Source organism: Megalops cyprinoides, chromosome 6 (assembly GCF_013368585.1).
Source record: "Megalops cyprinoides isolate fMegCyp1 chromosome 6, fMegCyp1.pri, whole genome shotgun sequence".
NCBI lineage: Eukaryota > Metazoa > Chordata > Actinopteri > Elopiformes > Megalopidae > Megalops > Megalops cyprinoides.
The window spans coordinates 28,093,243-28,111,369 of record NC_050588.1 but is presented as its reverse complement, the minus strand read 5'-3'; the positions used below and the strand labels follow the sequence as shown (position 1 = coordinate 28,111,369).

The window sequence follows — 18,127 nt, the reverse complement described above, 5'->3', positions numbered from 1 at the left end:
TACCTTTACGTAAACATGTGAAAGTGGTTTCCCATTTGTTTAATACATAACTTAAATTTAAGAATAAATCTGTATCTGTACAAAGTGAAACCTCCCTTGGTAAAATAAAATACAAAGTAAAATTTCTGGTTATAACAAGCTTTTCAAATTCAGATTTACCACACCAGAGATTTTTTTTATCTTTAAAAAAAAAAAAAAAAAAATCACTAAGGGTTGATACAGCCAACCATCCTGTAGTCCAAAACATGGATAAATTTACTTCATTCAGAATAAAATAATACTGTTTTATAGAAATACAAGATTACACATAGACAGAACATGCTCTCTTGAATCATTTACATATTGCAGATTGTACACAGCAGCGATACATGACATAGGTATGAAGCAGCAAGAAAAGACAAGCTATCCAAGAAGCCAAAGACAACAATAAATATCAAACTCTTGTGGACTCTTTGTAAAAATTCCCAGGATGTACAGTGAAGAAACATCACATAAAAAAAATGGAAAACAGTCTTGATATATAGTGGGGCTCAGTCCCTTTATTTTTAATGTAATGTTTGCTTTGTGTCCCTCAGCCTGTTAGCTCTACAGGCAACTCCCTGCTGCACAGCATCTCCCACTGGCGCGCCAGCAGAGAGATGAGCCTCTCCCTGCTGTCCGCCCCGGGGACAAAGACACACCACTGCACCTCGCTCTCGTCCACACCCCCGCCACCACCCCTCGCTCTGTCCGCGCCGCCCTGGCTCTCCGCGAAGTGGTCCATGGTCAGGTGACACAGCAGGTCCGGCCCGGGGACGTCGTCGAACACCAGGGTGAGGGCCTGCGGGTAGGTCTGGTATCCCATCAGCACCCTGTCCAGGTCGCGGATCCTCCGTGCATCCGTCAGGCGGTACTTGTCCCTCTGGGGCGGCTCTTTGGCGAAGGTGGGCAGGGGGTAGCTGATGTAGTCTTCCTCCAGGAGGAAGATGTCCGAGCTGGTGAGAATGAGGGTTTTGGGCTGCAGCAGCTGCTGACTTTCTGCGCTGGGGCCTTGGCCGTTCTGCACCTGGAACGCCAGGACGTAGAACAGGATGTTGAAGGAGAGCGAGTGACTGGGGCCCCCCTTCCTCTCGGCCACGATGAACGTGAGGTCCCCGATCTCCTCCTCGCTGGGGTACACAAACTTCACCTTGCTGGAGTGCACCAGCTCATAGTTCTCCATTTTACCTGAAGTTGACAAGAAACACCAGCACGTTATACCTTGTATTCAGCATTTGCAAGGTGACATCATAGTAAACCTGCAAACAAATGTGCACTGTGTATATCCTGTGTATGCACCTGTGCTCTTGTTGCCAAACTGGGTGTAGAAATCCTGCTCAGTGGGCTCTGGGGAGGGCAGTTTCTCCAGTAAGGACAGCACAGTCATCAGCTGCTGCAGGAAATGGTGTGTGCCATAACTGTCTCTCGTCAGACAGGAGATGATATGATCTGCTGAGGGTCCTTGAAACACAAAGACAAACCTGTGCATAAACAGCTACAACAGTAACGATATATACGGGCTCATCAACTTACATACGGATGTAACCAAAACGTCCATTAGGAAGCCCGTTAGAAGGATCAGCTCCGCATCACTCACCGACCACTCTGAAGTACTGATCAAAGAGGCCAACGTTCACACTCTGCAGGTCGTTCAGCTTCATGGCGAAGCAGTACGAAATGATGAAGTCCGTCTCCTCTTGATTCAACGGGCTCCAGTTCCACAGCACTGCATGGAAATAAGACGCCGCACTGTAACATGACGACATCTCTCCAGTTTCTTTTGGTGAATTCTGCCACAGACTTGCACACGGTGCTCACATTACATTACACGCTGCCTCAGCAGACGCCTTCAGCCAGAGCATCTTATAAAGCTTACATTTATACACTACATCCTAACTGCCATGCTCCCTGTCTGTGCTATCACTGCTGAATACTAATGCAGGCTCATTCTGAGCCAGTCACTGATGTGCCTCTTACTTGCTTGATCGCTGAGCGTGGATGCGGTGTCGTCCAGGATGAAGTAGAGGGCTTTCGTGGAGAGCATGATGCAGGCTGTCATCTCCACGTCGGGAGATTTATAAAACAGCACGGAGGACCAAAGGATGTGTTTCAGCTCTTCATTCTCCACCTGCAGTTCATACAGAGTCCATGTTATTTCTCACACTGGGCCTTTTAGTCTCGACTCAAGCACAAAGCACTGGGCATTTAGGGTTCCTTTCAAACACTTTCTTTTCAATCAGTCCAATTCCTCCTGTACCTCGGCAATGTTGTTGTAGAAGAACTCCACCAGCTCCTTCCCCCTCAGCTCAGAGAGGAAGTGGAGGGATGGAGAGATGGACAGGTGAGATGGACACTGGTTCTCATCAGACAGTTTCTGGACGAGAGGATCCGAGGGGTACAGCAGGGATAGGGTTAAATGTGGCCTCTGGACACCCTGAGGAACGCTTGGGCATAAAAAAGGGAGGGAAACCAAGATCATTCCACTCTTATCAACACTGCCTGCTTCGATGCTTGATTTACTTTCTGCGATACTCAACAACAGTCTGGGATAAAATGTGACCTAAACTAAAGGGCATTAGGTTCCCTGCAAGTCATCAAACCTCCCAGCAACTGTGAAAGGGAAAACACTCTCAGCTGAAAACACAATTTCCCAGTTTTAGAAAATGCTGATCAGTTTCCTGTACCTGCTCAATGGCTCCCTCTGGATAATTTTGGAGGGGGTCTGGTGCGTGTTTGTCTTCCGATGGCAGGGAGCCGTCTGCAGGAAGGCGACGGTTTTAATGTCCTTCAGGCTGGAGCGAAGCTGGCCGAAGAGCCTCAGGAAGAGGAACTTGTCGTGGGGCAGAGGAAAGACGGCCGTGACAAACTCGTGACCCGCCATGAGCTCCAGGACGTGGCCGTCCCGGAGCCAGTGGCCCGGCAGAGAGCTGCCGCCAGCGCAGCCCTGCCTGGGGCGCAGCAGCAGGGCCGCCAGCGGGATGCGGGTCAGCTTCATGCAGGAGCGCGGCCTCTGCCCCTCCAGGGGGTCTCCGGCCAGGGCGCAGAAGTCCACCTTCAGGACACAGAGGTGCCGGGGGGTGAGGAACGCGAAACAGGGCAGGCAGGACGAGTCGTTCTCCGCCTCCGCAGGGCTCACGTGAGACAGGATGTCGGAGAGAGGAGAACCCGTCGGCTTCTGGAGGGTAACTGGGTCCTGCTGGTTTAATGAGGTCAACATCGCGGGGTCCAGCAGATGAGCTGAGAAGGCCCCCTTCACCACGCAGTCGTTCTCATCGAACTCCCAGGAGTTCAGGAGCTGTCGGATGAGCTGCTGTGGCGTGCCCGCGCTGTCAGTCAGCTCGGACGGTGAACCTTTCACCAATGTGCAAAAAAAGGAATGCATCTCTTTTAAGCTTTGGAAGTCTGAGAGGAAGTACAACCGCGCCTCGCTGGACTTCACCTTCAGGGACAGACACATCTCAGGAACGTCAAACCGGACACCTTCTACTTCTGTGTATGGCACCAACAAGTCAGTCTCTAAGCTCTCCACTAAGTCCTTCACAGTTTTCCGCAGCTCTCCTCTCGGGACCTGGTAGACCACCAGCAGGCCTTCTGCCAGCACCACGCAAGCAGGCAGCTGCGCCACGCTCTTTCCCACCTGCACGCAGTGGGCCCACATCACCTTGACGACACGGATGATCTCCACGTCCGCCTCCTCGGACGACTCCGCCAGGCCGTCCGAGGACGCGGAGCAGACCGAGCCTTCCTCGCCCTTGCAGAGGCCCATCTCGAAATAGCCGTCCCCGGAGCTCTGGCTGCCCCGGTCCTTGGGCTCCCCGCACTGCGCCTCCCTCTGCGGGGGGGGCTTCCTCTCCGTCTCCCACACCGCCCGGCTGATGCGCGCCGCCAGCTGCGCGGTAAAGTCCAGGTTGGCGGCGGTGTAGGACGCCAGAGAGAAGGGAAGCACCGGGGTGACGCGGCAGTCCGTCAGCACGCCCCTGTCCTCTGCGCAGCAGCAGCAGCTGGAGCACACGAGCACAAAGCCGGTTACCTAACCTGCACTTAACAGCATGCGGATATTCGCAGCTAAAGCCTAAAACCCAGTAAGAGCGCGGAGGTCACATGGCGTGTTGCATAATGAAAACCTAACACTAAGAACTGAGAACCGAGAACTCAAGCCTTCGATTTCTATTCACACTCTGCTTGTGCTCTTGAGTGAGTCTGAGGCCCCTGCATGGGATCTTTCCCCTTTTTATTGACTTCACACAAAACAAAATGACACATTTTGAGGTGCCTCCATACCTCATCTGCTGGTCACTGGTGAACTGGAGTGACAAACAGGGAGCAATTGGTTGCGTTTTAATCTGAAACAAAATGATCTAAACTGTAAAATCAACCACATTGACAAGCAATGAATTCAGAAAGTTAAACAGTTCACAACCGTCATATATATATATTTTACATTTTAAATTATATCACTTGCTTGATATGCGAATACCCACCTGTAATGATTCTTCACAAGAAGAGTTTTGTACATTGTAGCATCTCTGGGTAATTGCAGAATCCACAGGAGTCAATACTTTACTGGTAACTAAGGCTTCTTCTTTACATATTACTTCTGAAATGAAATGGCAAAAAAATATATTAATTATCTCAACAAAAAAACTTACACTCAGTGAATTTTAAAACTAATTATTCACATGACCAAAAAAAGACTCAACTCCTGTTAACTGCATATTCTACTGACTGTAATGGCATTACAAATTTTAAGTATGCTCATAACAGGAAAAAGTAAAGTCAATGGGATTAAAAATGAACATTATACAATAAGGAGTTTGCAATTATTTAACACACAATATAGACTGTAGGGAGCTCACTTTGTACCTCTAGCAGACATTCAAACACTTATTTTTTCCATTTTTCTTTAGTGGAGAAGTTTCAGCCATTTCAGAAAATATGCTCATAGTATACACACTCCTACTGACTCTGGGCAAAAATGGTCTAAAGCAGAGCCATCTGTGACTTGTTTGGTATGGCCAGACCCAGCCTGGTCTCAAGATCCCAAAACATATTAAATGAACAGTGTGTGGGAGGGCAGCTTGCACGCCGAGGCACAGGTGGCTCCAACACTGGCACAGAGCTGGCAAAAAACAGGGCATTCACTGTAGTGTAAATGGGCTAGGATGACCTCTGACCTACACATCGTCCACATGGAAACGCAACATGAGACACACAGGGCGAATCTGAGGGGATCAATGCTGCGCAGCAGGTTAGCCATTCCATTAGTACACTATAGAGGTGGCTGTCAGAGTAAAGAGAGGTGTGTTACATGACAGGAGAGAGACTGGCAAAGAGTGTTAGCAACACACCTCCATTACTTTTGCCACCTAGCTTGGTAGTGTGAGTATAACACACAGACCTTCTGCCATCCATTTTCTATGACACAGAGCAGGTAAAGAACAAGGGATGCAGCGTTCTATATAATGCGCGGAAGCATGCTGGTCAGCATTAGTCCCCCTTGAAAACGCCCGGGTTTGTAAGAGCAGCACAGGTAGAGCAGGCCCCGCCCACAGCCCCGCCCAGCAGCCTGATACATACATGATTACCTTGGCTGGAGCTGGCTGTGTGGGACAGAGGGGAAGAGCAGGGCGGAGCAGCAAGAGAGGAGGAGGGCGAGTGGGATCCGCCAGCTGAAAGCCTGGAGTCCTCACAGATCTGACGAAGAGATCGTGAGACTTCTCTTTAGAGATCAATCAGACGCAATAAGCTTCTGACTCAAACCAAAACAGAATAGAGGCAAAAGGTTCACCACCACAGAGTGATTTACTACTAACAACTACATAAATGTAGTCTACAAGCACAGATATTAGGATATTAGGCATCAGTCTGTGATAATGGGAAACTCGATCTAGAAGATCTAGAACTTGCGATATTTACAATGCATAAATTAATAAAGATCAAGTTATATGCAACTTCTGTTTCAATGAAGTTAACCACAACAGGAAACAAGACACAGCCTGCAAGTTGAACAGAGATAAAGTATGGATTACAGGCCGAGTGAGGCTTCCAAATCTTTCTGAATCTGTGCTGCAAGAGCAAGCTACAGCAGGCAGCAGTGTGGTGAAGTGGTAAGGAATAGTGCTTGTAACCCAAAGCTTGCTGGTTTGATTCAATGCTGGGACACTGTTTTTGCCCCCTTGGCCGGGGCACATAACCCAAATTGTCTCAGTAAATGACCAGCTGTACAAATGGAAAACCATGTACAAAATGTAAAATATGCAAGTCGCTCAGGATAAGTAATGTAATGTAACTGCAATTAAATGAACTGAAATAGGCCATTCACATGCATCAGCAGCAGTGAACTGACTTGTATGACTGACTATCTGACTATGTAAAATAACACCTATTGAAGTGAAGTATCTGCAGATACTTAACATTAATCCAGGAAATACTCAGCGATTCTCAACGATTCTCAGTGAAACCAGGCTTTATCTGAAACATACCACACACACATTAGGAGATGTGCCTCCAAGTAACACTACAAATAAATCCCTCTGCTGAGAAGCAAATTAAAATGGCTGAGGCGATCACAAGCCTCGATAAGAAAAACGCTCCATGCATCGTCAAACACATCAAATGAACGATCCACACCTCTGCTCCTGTGCGTGTGTGTATGTGTGTGTGTGTGTGTGTGTGTGTGTGTGTGTGTGTGTGTGTGTATGTGCGCCATTGTGTGCATGTAAAGCAGAAGCAGATGCTGCCCGAGCTAAAATGGTGCCTGCAGTAAGGCGCGGCACCACAGGGATCGTGTTTGAAGCTGCAGAAATGAACAGCGGTGCGAAAGTGCTTTCCTCATTCGGCAGAGCGCATGGTAAACACATTATCTGCGCTGGAAGTGAGGAGTGCTTCCAAGGTCATGTGAGCCTGCAAACGAACAAACCCCGTCTTCATCGCGGGGGTCGAGTGCACAGGCAAACAGAGCACAGACTACCTTGCTCAAGCATTTTTTTTAAAGGGTCATTATCAGGGAGCATTTGATTGCATGCAGATTGCTTATTCATCTACCCCCCCGTTTTGTTTTTCATATGGGGAACACAAGAGGTCTGTCTGGTATAAGACAATGCAAAAAAAAAAAACACTTACTGGCAAAGGGCGCAAACTGAAACTTTCGATATCATTTTGAGGTATTTCAAAACTCTCAAAACCAGGGTTGATCAGATTGCTAGCAATACTAGTGACAGCATGCTTATAGCTGTATTTTGCAAAGAATGCAGACAATAACTAAAGTCAACAATGCAGACTGCAGACAATAACTTAAAGTCAACATAAATGTTCTTACAATTCTTTAACAAAGCAGAAGCGTGGTAATGATACATCTAAATTGAACAAATAAACAGGGCAGCCAGCTTACATCTGAACAGTGAATTAACATGAAATCATTAACAGAACAGTACAATAATCAAAAGAGTAAGTAATGAGCTAAATGCACAGAAGTCACACACAGACATAAGTGCACGTGCTAAAAGCATTCAGTATGCAACACACCTTCTTCTCACTGTTTGCCATTCTGTCTTTAGCTTCTTTGGCTTTCTGAATGGCTTTCAGAACCTCAACCGTGTCTAGCTCCTTTTCGGTTGTTGCAGTGCCGTCCAAGCACACCTACATTATACAAGAGGAAGGTACCATCAGCCCCATTGTGGAACAGCTCCTTTCTCACCACACATGCAAATGTCTTACAAAGAGCAGCATACCTCTGAAGCTCGGTCCCAGAACTGAGCCAGAACCTTTGTCCTGTAATCTGGGATGATGCTCAGAGGGTTGTTGGTGAGGGAGAGCTTCTCCAAACATGGCAGAGTCCCTATGTTTCTAATTTCTTCAAACTGGTAGAAAAAACAGAGAGAAAACATGAGACCGGGCGCACTACCCTTTCACTAGGTTTACAATAACGTACCAAACTGGGGCCTTATACAGTTCAAAGATTTCCACTAGCATTTCCCATCTCCATCGTTCCCTTTCCCCTGGGTACCGTATTATACTCTAAAAACTGTCATTTAATTAAACCCCCTTCTTAATCCTTTCCTTTGTTTCTTGGCCCTTTGTTTGAATTGTACTATTTTTGATGTAAATAGAACAAATAATAATGTTAACTATATAATGGAAGGGTAAACTGCCTGTGGCTATTGGGTATTGCCCAAATTAGTCACACGCATTCAGTAGCAGGTTATTTGTTGATTATTTGGAAACATGTCTTTAAAAAAAAGGCCTGGAAACAGAAAGTTCCAGTTTAACCAAGATTCCTCTTTTGGTTCTGGGTTTTTATATATGCAACACATTTACAAGGAAATAGATCTTTGCGTCTGCGTCAACATATGTTTTTGTGTGAATGTCAGTTCAATGCACTAACACACACTGTTCCTATTCAGCTCCCTGGAAATCACTGCTGTTTGCTCAAAGCAGGGGATGCTTGGTTGAATCATGTGCTTCAGTGCTTTGGAGGAACGAAAACCTGCAGACACTGCAGCCTCCGGGGACAAGGCTGCTGATCGTGGTATTCCACTTCTCGATGACAGCACAACTCGCTAATGAAAACAGCTCTCAATGTTTAATTTAAAAAAAGACTGATATTTTCAACATACAGAACAAAATGACTAAAATCATTGGCCTTACATGAGCGGTACTTCATAGGGCTAAATGCGTGAGCATTAAATTAGATATTTTAAAAAGGATTGTATTCCCTTACGGTTTCAGCTCTGTGTTTATTTTTGGACATTTGTGCAGACCTGCTACAAAATTATTGAATTCCCAAAACATTTCTGAAAGCTCCACCTTTATGCCACCAGTCTGGTAGGCAAGGTGTGTAAATAGAGTAGCATTTTCTTTAAAAGCAGGACTTTAAAAACTAAGCATTACCACCTCCAAACCATGCCACAACTTCCTGCTTTATTTTAAAGCAATAACACTTCGTCAATAACGGTCTTAAGTGCTGCAAAAATAAGAGAACAAAAGAAGCCACAAAGAATTCAGCCACAGTTACCATGGAGATCCCTGCAAAGGGAGTTCCAACTTCTCCCACACCTTACTGAGAGAAACAATACCTGTGATAATTTGTTGTTGCTCAAATCCAAGTTGACGAGGGAGTAGAGCTTATTAAGACCAGAGAGACTTTCTAGCTGATTCCCTGCCAAGTTCAGAGTCTTGATGTTTCCAAGCTTCGTGTGAACACCCTCCAATACTGTCAGTTTATTGTAGGACAGGTCCAGGTGAATAAGATTATACAAGTGCTGAAACGACATCAACACAATACAAATTAAACAAGTTCTTCCCTCTTGGTCATGTGGGTAGGGTTATGTATAATTTAACATCCATGTAATGCTATTAAAACAATTAGGGCTTGCTTTTCACCCACAAACTTCTGCTCCTCTGACTTTTAAATATTTCCAAGAAATTATTCATTTCAGACATCATTATGGGACTAGTGCCGAATTCAGTTATTGGAAATACATCAACCCAAAGTCTTAATCAGTGAAAACCAAATGAAATGCCCTGCCATGCAGTGACATCAAAGGCAATGCAGTGATCAATGGCATCAATGCTACTGCATAAACAGTGCATTGGCTAATTAGATTTAAAAAGAGACTCAAAGAGACATTGCCTGACTAAAAAAAAAAAAAAAAAAAGTTATGTGAGCCCAAATGATACTTTCCAATAAGGCATATACTTGCATATGCACCATGAGTTTAATTCATTTTATTAATATGCCAATTAATAACAATAATGCTATTTCAATCAATTAAAATTCTAAATTCAAATGCAGAGTTTACTCCTACCTGCAGGTTCTCCACCAGAGAAAGCTCATTGTAGCTTAGGTCCAGGAATTCGACTTTTGGTATTAATTTCTGAAAAAAAAAAGAAGCAGGGAATTACACATCTTAGACTGCTCAGGGGATAATTTAATACATTTTACTCTACATGAGTGTCTAGTGTGGTGCTACTGGAACACTGGGGCAAAACAAATGATAACTTTTAAATGCAGACCTGTGTTCATCATTATGAACTGAGCATTACACAATGCTTATAAGGCCACCAGAAACAGCCAGCTGTTCCACTCACCACTGACTCATCAATGCAACTTATTTGATTATGACTCATGTCCAGGGTGGTCAGTGTCTTCCAGGTTGGAATTATGGCAGTGACTGGGCAGTCAGAGGCCACGCCCTCTGCCTCCCATTGGGCAAACTCGGCAGCTTCTGGAACCAGGATATCCTGTAGACACGGAAGTGGAACTAGCTGTGAACACCAGAACCTGTACTACACACACACACACAGAACAAATGCTAAATGTCTACATCTACACATAAAGCTGACTAAAAGGGAAAGCTGCATATCACAAATTACTACTGTTTTCTTGTAACAACATTTTTCTCAGGACGAGTTATACTAAATGGTCATACGCACTGTACCTTCATTGACACTGCAGAGTAGTGAATGCTCATCGTAGCCACGGTCAGTCTTAAAAAGGGAAGCCCTACAATTTGTTTTGAATCACAGTGACTGATCTGTAATGAACAAAACATTTATTATTGAAGTAAATGTCACCATTATGACACTGTGTGTGGAAGCGATTACATACACTCAGTTCCTACCTCGATCTGAAGGAGAGATTTGAAGACTGACAGGTCAAATGGAAGAAGGTGCTCCTGAATGTTGCTGGTGCCCACTACACCTTTCGCGCCGGGAATCTAGAGATGCAATAGCAAGGAACAAACTTTCTGGCTGTTGTTCTTGGGGGAAAAAAAGGACTGGATGTGGAATTCGGATTTACAGTTAAGCCATAGATACTCAGAAGCCCAGCTTAGCAAAATCACTTTAAGTAGGAAAAGCCAACACTTACCTTGAGATATTTCAGTCTACAGGTAAAGTCCAGTATGTGCCCAAGGTCTGCCTTGGCATCACCGTTGGCGCAGGTGGGCTTTGCCAACTTCAGCTGCTGGGTTATGGCATAGAGCTGCAGGGGCCTCAACAGGAAGACCTCCCCAACAACCAGCAGCTGTTCCCCTAGAGAGGCAGAGTTACATGTGCTGTGAACAGGGCAGCCACTCAGGAGGGGAAAGAAAAGGGAGTGCACTACTGTTTTAACCTACAATTTACTTAAAGTTTACTTGGGTTTCCCTACCTATGTAAACCCTAATTGGTCTGCCTCCACACTTTTTTTGCACTACCTACTTGTAAAATTGTCTAGATCAAGGTATCTAGACAATTTTACAGGAGCGCTTTGTACACTGGACAGACCACCTATGCCCTGGATTAGTATCAGATTTCCTGTGTGATAGACATTGAACTAGGTTGGTCTTGGGTCAGCATTAATTGGCGTGCTCTACGTTCACCATGCATTTTGACAGTGGCTTGATGAGCCCCCAAAAGAGAAAATTGCGTATGACAGGTATTATACACTTACAATGCAATCACAACTACAAGGCACCATCCTCTCCTCTGCTTTTACCTGATATGGCCAGATACACAAGGTTCCTCCAGCAATTTTAATCCATTCACAGGGCAGCAGTGTTAGTATAGTGGTAAGGGGCAAGGCTCTGAACCAAAAGACTGCTGGTTCCATTTCTAGGTGTGGTACTGCTGTTATATACTTGGGCTAGGTACTTAATCTGAATTTCCTCAGTAAATAGCCAGCTGTATGCTACTCTCCATGAGATGGTCTGCTAAACAAATTTAATGTACTTTTGTTAAAGTCGTTGCGCCCTATGCATGTTACTCCACATAAGACAACATAGAGAATGGCCAGTTTGCCAACTGCTTTAAAATTGACCACTGCCCCCTGCTGTATTAATGAGGTTCCTGCCCTAACAACTTTCAGTTTGAGATGTCAAAATGTAGAGGAGGACTCTTATTGCTGTAGAGTTAAGTTACCTACCTAGCAGTCAAGGTGGTTTGTATTAAAAACCATGAATAAGCTCAGTATTTGGAATCCATGCTTGAACCTTTATTTGCCTGCAGGTTAACTAGAAAGTGCTGACATTGCCATTCAGACCTCACTGAACCAAAGTCTATTAACAAAGAATGGTTACAAAAATTGAGATGCGTACATCAGATTTGCACACATTAAAAAAGAACATAATACTGGACTGGCAGTCATTTTGTACCAAAATAAACACCAGACAATACGTTCAGTGGGAATGCAAGGAATTGTGATTACAGTGAGTAACTGGGGATGGATAGAGGATTTAAAAACCCAGATTGGAAAGCTGGTAAAGGGCACCATATGTGACTATGAGGGGCTTGCATATATCTGTTCTTAAATACTTTCATACATGGAATAGTACTTAGAAACATTTGGGTAATATTTTAGTCATTGTACCTTTGTGAAATAGATCCTCTGCCAATGCGGCTGTGATGCCATTAATTTCCTAAAAAAAATAAAAAAGCAATTTAAGACCTCTACATTTGCAACAGCAAAACTGAAAAGCAAACCTTTCCTGATTAATAAGCCTACACATGAATTAATGGTTTTCATGATTAAAGCGAGCTACCGAATGTGTGGATGCAACATTGCTTATACTGTGACTTTGCATAAACTTTGTATCATTTGGTTATGTGGCTTCTAATGACTGACGTATATTCAGAGATTTAAAAAATGACATTATATTACATTTCACACTCTGCAAATGTTTCGTTCATTTCTCTTACTAACAAAGCATATGTTCTCAAAGATCAATTTAGCAAGAAACAAACAAGTACCAAACAGCAGTTTTGCAGAAACCCTTAACAGGAACATTTTATAAATGACCTTAGGCAACACACATTCTTGTGCTGATGACTTAATAATTAAAGCCACGGGAGAGTTGTTTGATGGTCAATCCTCTTCATTCCAGTCACATGTCTATTCAGTTTGGCAGCCCTCCAGCACTAATGTCTTAACAATATCACCCTCTGTAGTGAAACATACACCAGTGTCTCTATGCACTCAATGTGAAAATGATCAAGTACTGGCTATTTACATAGACCAATTGTGTCTTCAGTTCTTAAGTATTGATTTTCAACTATGACAAGACTATGACACAGTGAAGACTAAATCATCTGAAAAAAATCCCTGCTGAAGCTGAGATAAAAAAGATAGGTCAAACATGTCAATACTTGAGACAGAGATGAGAAACACTTTGTTTTGTAACTTTTAACTTTGACTAGGGGAGCATTTCACTTGTAGATATACTACTGTATGATTAATGAAAGTATGCTTTAAAAAAATCTGCAAACAGAGGTGACGAGGGTCACTGAGAATTTAAAAACATCCTTGACAGTGATGTGATTTTATATAGATAAATGTAGAATATACTACTGAAACAAACACATACTTACATATAAATGGAAATGCAGAAAACAGGACAAGACTTTGGGAGCAGCCAAAGGGAACCTGACAAGGAGAGTCTGAAGGTACACCTCCAGCTCCTTTTGTCTTTTTTCAACCAAGCTTTTGGAGTTTTTGCCGATCATCTTTTTGGGTGGTAGCAGATTTTTGTCAATTTTCTTTTCTGCAGTGAGCTTGGGGAGGAAATAGGTTACATGTTTGTTTAGTTTTATAGAAAAGGTTTTCCATATTACATCCATCCAAAATATTCAACAACAACTTACTCATCCCTGAAAATGGATCCTTCCCTCCACGCAAGGAAAATAGTTCATAACAAACACAGCTCAGAATACAGAGTATGGTTTTACCAGTGATCTGGGTTGACTCCATATGGTTTTTTGCTTGTGTTGTACTCTACCTCACTCGTAAGTCGCTTTGGGTAAAAGCATGTATATGAATAAATGTGTAAATGAATATCTGTAAATATAAATGATAGGATTGTTTTTTTTTTTTTAAGTACAGAGGAAGGAGACCCAGTCTGGAGTCTAATTTGAGGTCATGCCAGAATGTCTGATCAAGAAAAAGTACTTTAGCTAACCTTTACATTAATACTTACAACACATGGCTGAGGTCAGCTTGTGTGATAGATGAAACAATATAACCATGACAGATTCACCTTTTCATGCAGATCATGAAAATCGCTGTAGCGATGTTTTATCGTCCATTGATGATCCCCGACCGTCACCTCAATTATGTAAACCTGAAAACAGTTTTGGACATAGTATAAACGATAGAAATAATACTAATAAAAACGCTTCGATAATCTATTTACTCTACAGAAACCTGTGTGAAGAATTACAACGCTCTAGTCTCAGGACAAGTCCCGTTGTGTTTAGTTTCCATCGTGTATTCTTGCATTAAGATGTAAAACCCTTTGAACCTACTCTTAGAAACGTTTGAAGAGCCATGACAACATTGTTGAACATCCCTAATGTCCCTCTTTTTCGACACGGAAATGTACAACGTGCGGAAAGTAACAAGGAAATGCTAACTAGCTGTCAATTCAGGCGATTCTCCAGGTATCTGATGTAAATCAGTGGCCAACCGGTTTGCAGTCAGACTACAGCTATCTGATTTAACACAATCCCAACCGAAACGGATGATCCCCCTATCACCTAATGTCATCTTTGCTACTTACAGTGGAAAAATACCTGAGTAGCTCACCAACTGGCTCTATATACCTTGTACACTAACTACATAGACTGCTTCACATAACTAATTCCAACAAACTATGGAGCTAGCTAACAAAACCGCACACTATCTATGAGGAAATAAGGAACTAAGTGTTCTTCGCTAGTCAATCGCCTACCATTAGAAAGTTAGCAAGGAATCTAACATTAACCGACAAAAATATGATCCAAATAGAAAGCTGGTTTCATTTTTATACTATTTGTTTAGCTAGTTAACAACTGACACACTAGCTAAAAACATAGCTTGTTAATAGCTAACCGATTACGTAACATCAGCTAGCTACAAGATATAGCTTGCTAACTAATGTAAGCTAACGTTACATTGCAGCCTCTGAAACAGCTACCGTTAGATGACGTTATCTGGGTTAACTGAAGCTGTAACTGGAGTTACATTAATAATGTAAATTATGACATGACAGGCTTTGTAAATTAGAGTTGTAACTACTTAACGAGCAACAAGCCCTAGCAACACTGTAGCTACAACAAGCAAGCTGTCTAACGTTAGCTAGCTAACAATTATTAGCAGTATGAGCTACATACTGTGTAGTTGTCCACAAGCTCCGATCCCACGATGCGGACCTTCTTCTGTTCTGTGACCTCCTCGGGGAAAGCTGCAGGATCCATTGCCAATGCCAATTCTGAAAAACAGTCAAACTGAATTGTTACAGAAATGCTTCGGTTCCCCGGGTTCCTTGGTCGACATCTCCTCTGTCACGTAGCCACAAATTACTTTCCCCTCACTCCATCTTTGATATGTTTTCCTGCGGCAGTCTGGATTCAAATTGAGCAAACTTTATTCACAGCATCTGTAACACAACATCAACAGATGAAAGTTCGAAAAGACGAACGCATTCGATCCGCCCCGCACCTGAGCAAATGTAGGCCTAGTGATCATGCGATCGGCTGGTAGGCTGATTTCATTTACAGAGCCCAATGTTTATCTGCAAATCAACGTACAGTATAATGACGATCAATAGATCCAAGGTGATCGCATGATGTGGTAGGCTATGCATAAACGATAGGCTGTTTTTTTAATCATTTAGGTTAAATTGTAGCTAGTCAAGTAATACGAAACAACAAAACAATTCATCTTAACTGCATTAAACAAATCCTAATTAAACTATCATAATAACATTAGTCTCCATGCTCAATGGTTGAGGAACTAAGCCTTCTTTTTTTCTGAAAGCTATCTGTTGGCAGAAAAATGTGGTGTGTTGCTTGCCTTGGCAAGAGCCAAAGGTTTGTTGGAAGAAAAAGAGTATGAAAAGGTCATTAAGAGTTTGGCAACTGATTTTTTTTTCTGTTCATGGTCCTCTCTTTGCTGGACTGTTTGTTGAAGGTGAGTAGCTGAAAATTTTATTTTCTTGCCTTGTTTTTTTGGAATCTGTTTTGTGTTTGGCAGCCTGTGTATATGGTTTCTATTTTTGTAGGCACCCTCATACCTTCCTAAAGCTGGGGGTGGTCACAATGGGTATCTAGTCTGGCATAAATCCGCATGAGAGACTTTTGCCCTGCAAATCAACTGGCACATAGTTAAAACAGATTACCTATGTTTGGCAGGTGTGGCAATGTTTGATACTATGAGGATAGAGAACAACTGAAAGAATTATTCTGGGTGGGAGTGCTGGGAGTCAAGCTGGGAAGCTCAGAGTTAGTCACCTAAAATATATTTTTCCAGGAAAAAACGAGAAATATATTGATCTTTTAATTAACAATGCTAACCATGCTAACTGGTGCTCCCAAGTGGCTCAGTCAATGGAGGGGCTTGCTCCAGGCTTTTGAACCCGACAGTCTAGGCTTGAGTCCAGCCACATCATCTGCCAACAGTGACTAGAAAGCACAACAAGCTGGCTTTGTTTGCATGTGTCCCATTGCTCAGAGGATGTCAGGGAGATGCCCCAACCTTCCATTCATCCTCTGCTTCTTGTTGCACTGGGGGATATGTAGTGTGAAAAATAGCCGTGGTTGCTATGCATGTGTCAAATTCACTCCTGTGCAGGGGTTGTTGAAACAAAGCTAATATACAATTAGCGATTAAAAAAAGTCAGGTGAAAAGGGGGAAAATGTAAAAGGAAAATAAATAGGTAAATAAAATGAATTTCAAATCATAAGATAATGTATTTATTTAAATAAAATAAGTTGTTGCAGATTGTAAAATGCACCAAATGTGGAATGCTTTATGACAACTGATGATGTAATAAATGTTCAAGCAATCTGTGACATAATAAAGCTGCCATTAAATATACTGTTAATGTCTCCTGTCCTTTATTTGCCAGAAAATCTTGCTGCAACTTTTGTCTACCTTTTTGTGAATGTGATACGTATTCTCATTTTCCTAAAAAAAAAAAAAACACCTTTTATACAGTATACTGCTACACTGTCACTAATCAAAGTCCAAAATCCATTTAGTGTGCAACTTGTCCTAAATATTGTTCTCAATAAGCCCTGCCTCCTTTGCATATAGGGAGTATTCCCTCCCTCATGCTAGTATCACATGGCTGAGGAAAGCATCTGTGGAACATAAGTAGCTAGTTATAGGATATTTCAATATTTTGAATATAAGCACATTTAAAATGAGGAAGATATATATATATATTCAGAATGATAAAACCCTTGCATGGTGTAAAATGGTATAATCAATAGCTCATCCGTACGCTTCCTCAGTGTCAAAGTTTACTTAGCTACAGGTATACATGTAAAATGTATATACTCCTCCTCTAAACCACAAATGTTTTGCTTTTGATCGTTCCTTCAGCTAAACCCCTCCTCTGAAATCTGTCCTCCTTCCATTTTGAATTCCATATATTTTAAGTCTCCCCAAAACGGAGAATTTCATCTTTTACGGCAACCCGACAAGGTGAAAAGAAAATGGCAGATTATCAGTTTAGTGAAAAATCCGTAGTTATTAGACATATTTTTGCAAACCAAGCCTCAGATGGCAGTAAATTCATCTTGATTAAGTATAATTTCCTGTGCCATACAATGAGTTACTTTGCAATGAAATATATTAAACAACAGTTCATTGCCTACGTGCTGTCACAATGTACCGAGTCTCCTCCCCATATGCGAGAACGATTCACTGCTAGCTAATGCGTTTATTTTTCTCAACAAGTCTTCATCTGTTATTCAGAAAGGTGCTTACACTAAATAGTCGAGCTTTCACACACACCATTTCTACCGTTACGCAAGAAATCAACGTTCAGAAACGAGATTATCGTAGAGACCCTTTGGAACGTCCAAAAAAGAACAGGTTGGTCCATTACACATACAGGGGGAGATGTGTGCTATGGATTTCTTCTTAACGAGAGTAAATCCGACTTATTTTGGATATATTTCGATAAACTAAGTATTATAGCTGATTATTATTACTCAGGTAACGTTTATTTATCTTTTTAAAGTACTTAGATAATAGTATCCGCGAAACCCAACGCTTAGCACCCCTATGTTGGTAGCACAGATTGAAGTGATCCAACTCCATATAGGTGGAAGTAAAGCCCTCGATTCGTTAAACTGTTAACTGTAT

The 18,127-nt window shown here is 42.7% G+C and overlaps 1 protein-coding gene across 4 annotated transcripts; it reads right to left on the bottom strand.

Moving 5' to 3' along the window:
- Positions 1–312: 312 nt before the first annotated feature.
- nisch (nischarin) lies at positions 313–15,367 on the bottom strand. Of its 4 annotated transcripts, XM_036531264.1 has the most exons (21): positions 15,145–15,367; positions 14,031–14,114; positions 13,366–13,548; positions 12,368–12,416; positions 10,889–11,052; positions 10,641–10,736; positions 10,458–10,553; positions 10,108–10,260; positions 9,825–9,893; positions 9,093–9,278; positions 7,749–7,877; positions 7,543–7,656; positions 5,604–5,712; positions 4,500–4,615; positions 4,300–4,361; positions 2,703–4,019; positions 2,276–2,462; positions 1,996–2,146; positions 1,616–1,744; positions 1,318–1,479; positions 313–1,206 (listed from the first exon to the last, which is right to left on the bottom strand). In XM_036531264.1, the coding sequence occupies exons 1-21, from the start codon at positions 15,226–15,228 to the stop codon at positions 572–574; spliced, it is 4,275 nt and encodes a 1,424-aa protein (XP_036387157.1). In that variant the 5' UTR covers positions 15,229–15,367; the 3' UTR covers positions 313–571. The 4 variants fall into 4 exon arrangements, with proteins under 4 accessions (XP_036387157.1, XP_036387160.1, XP_036387158.1 ...); XM_036531265.1 differs by lacking the exons at positions 313–1,206; positions 1,318–1,479; positions 1,616–1,744; ... (2 more) ...; positions 2,703–4,019; positions 4,300–4,361 and having other exon boundaries at positions 4,546–4,615; positions 5,596–5,712; XM_036531267.1 differs by lacking the exons at positions 313–1,206; positions 1,318–1,479; positions 1,616–1,744; ... (3 more) ...; positions 4,300–4,361; positions 5,604–5,712 and having other exon boundaries at positions 4,545–4,615.
- Between the last annotated feature and the right edge of the window lie 2,760 nt (positions 15,368–18,127).

Bases quoted from the DNA above. Each gene is read 5' to 3' on its own strand.
- nisch (XM_036531264.1), bottom strand. From the start codon at position 15,228: ATGGATCCTGCAGCTTTCCCCGAGGAGGTCACAGAACAGAAGAAGGTC. The intron at 10,554-10,640 runs GTAGGAACTGAG...TGTTCATTACAG, and splicing joins AATCTCTCCTTCAGATCGAG to ATCAGTCACTGTGATTCAAA. The intron at 2,463-2,702 runs GTACAGGAAACT...TTTATGCCCAAG, and splicing joins CAGAGGGAGCCATTGAGCAG to CGTTCCTCAGGGTGTCCAGA.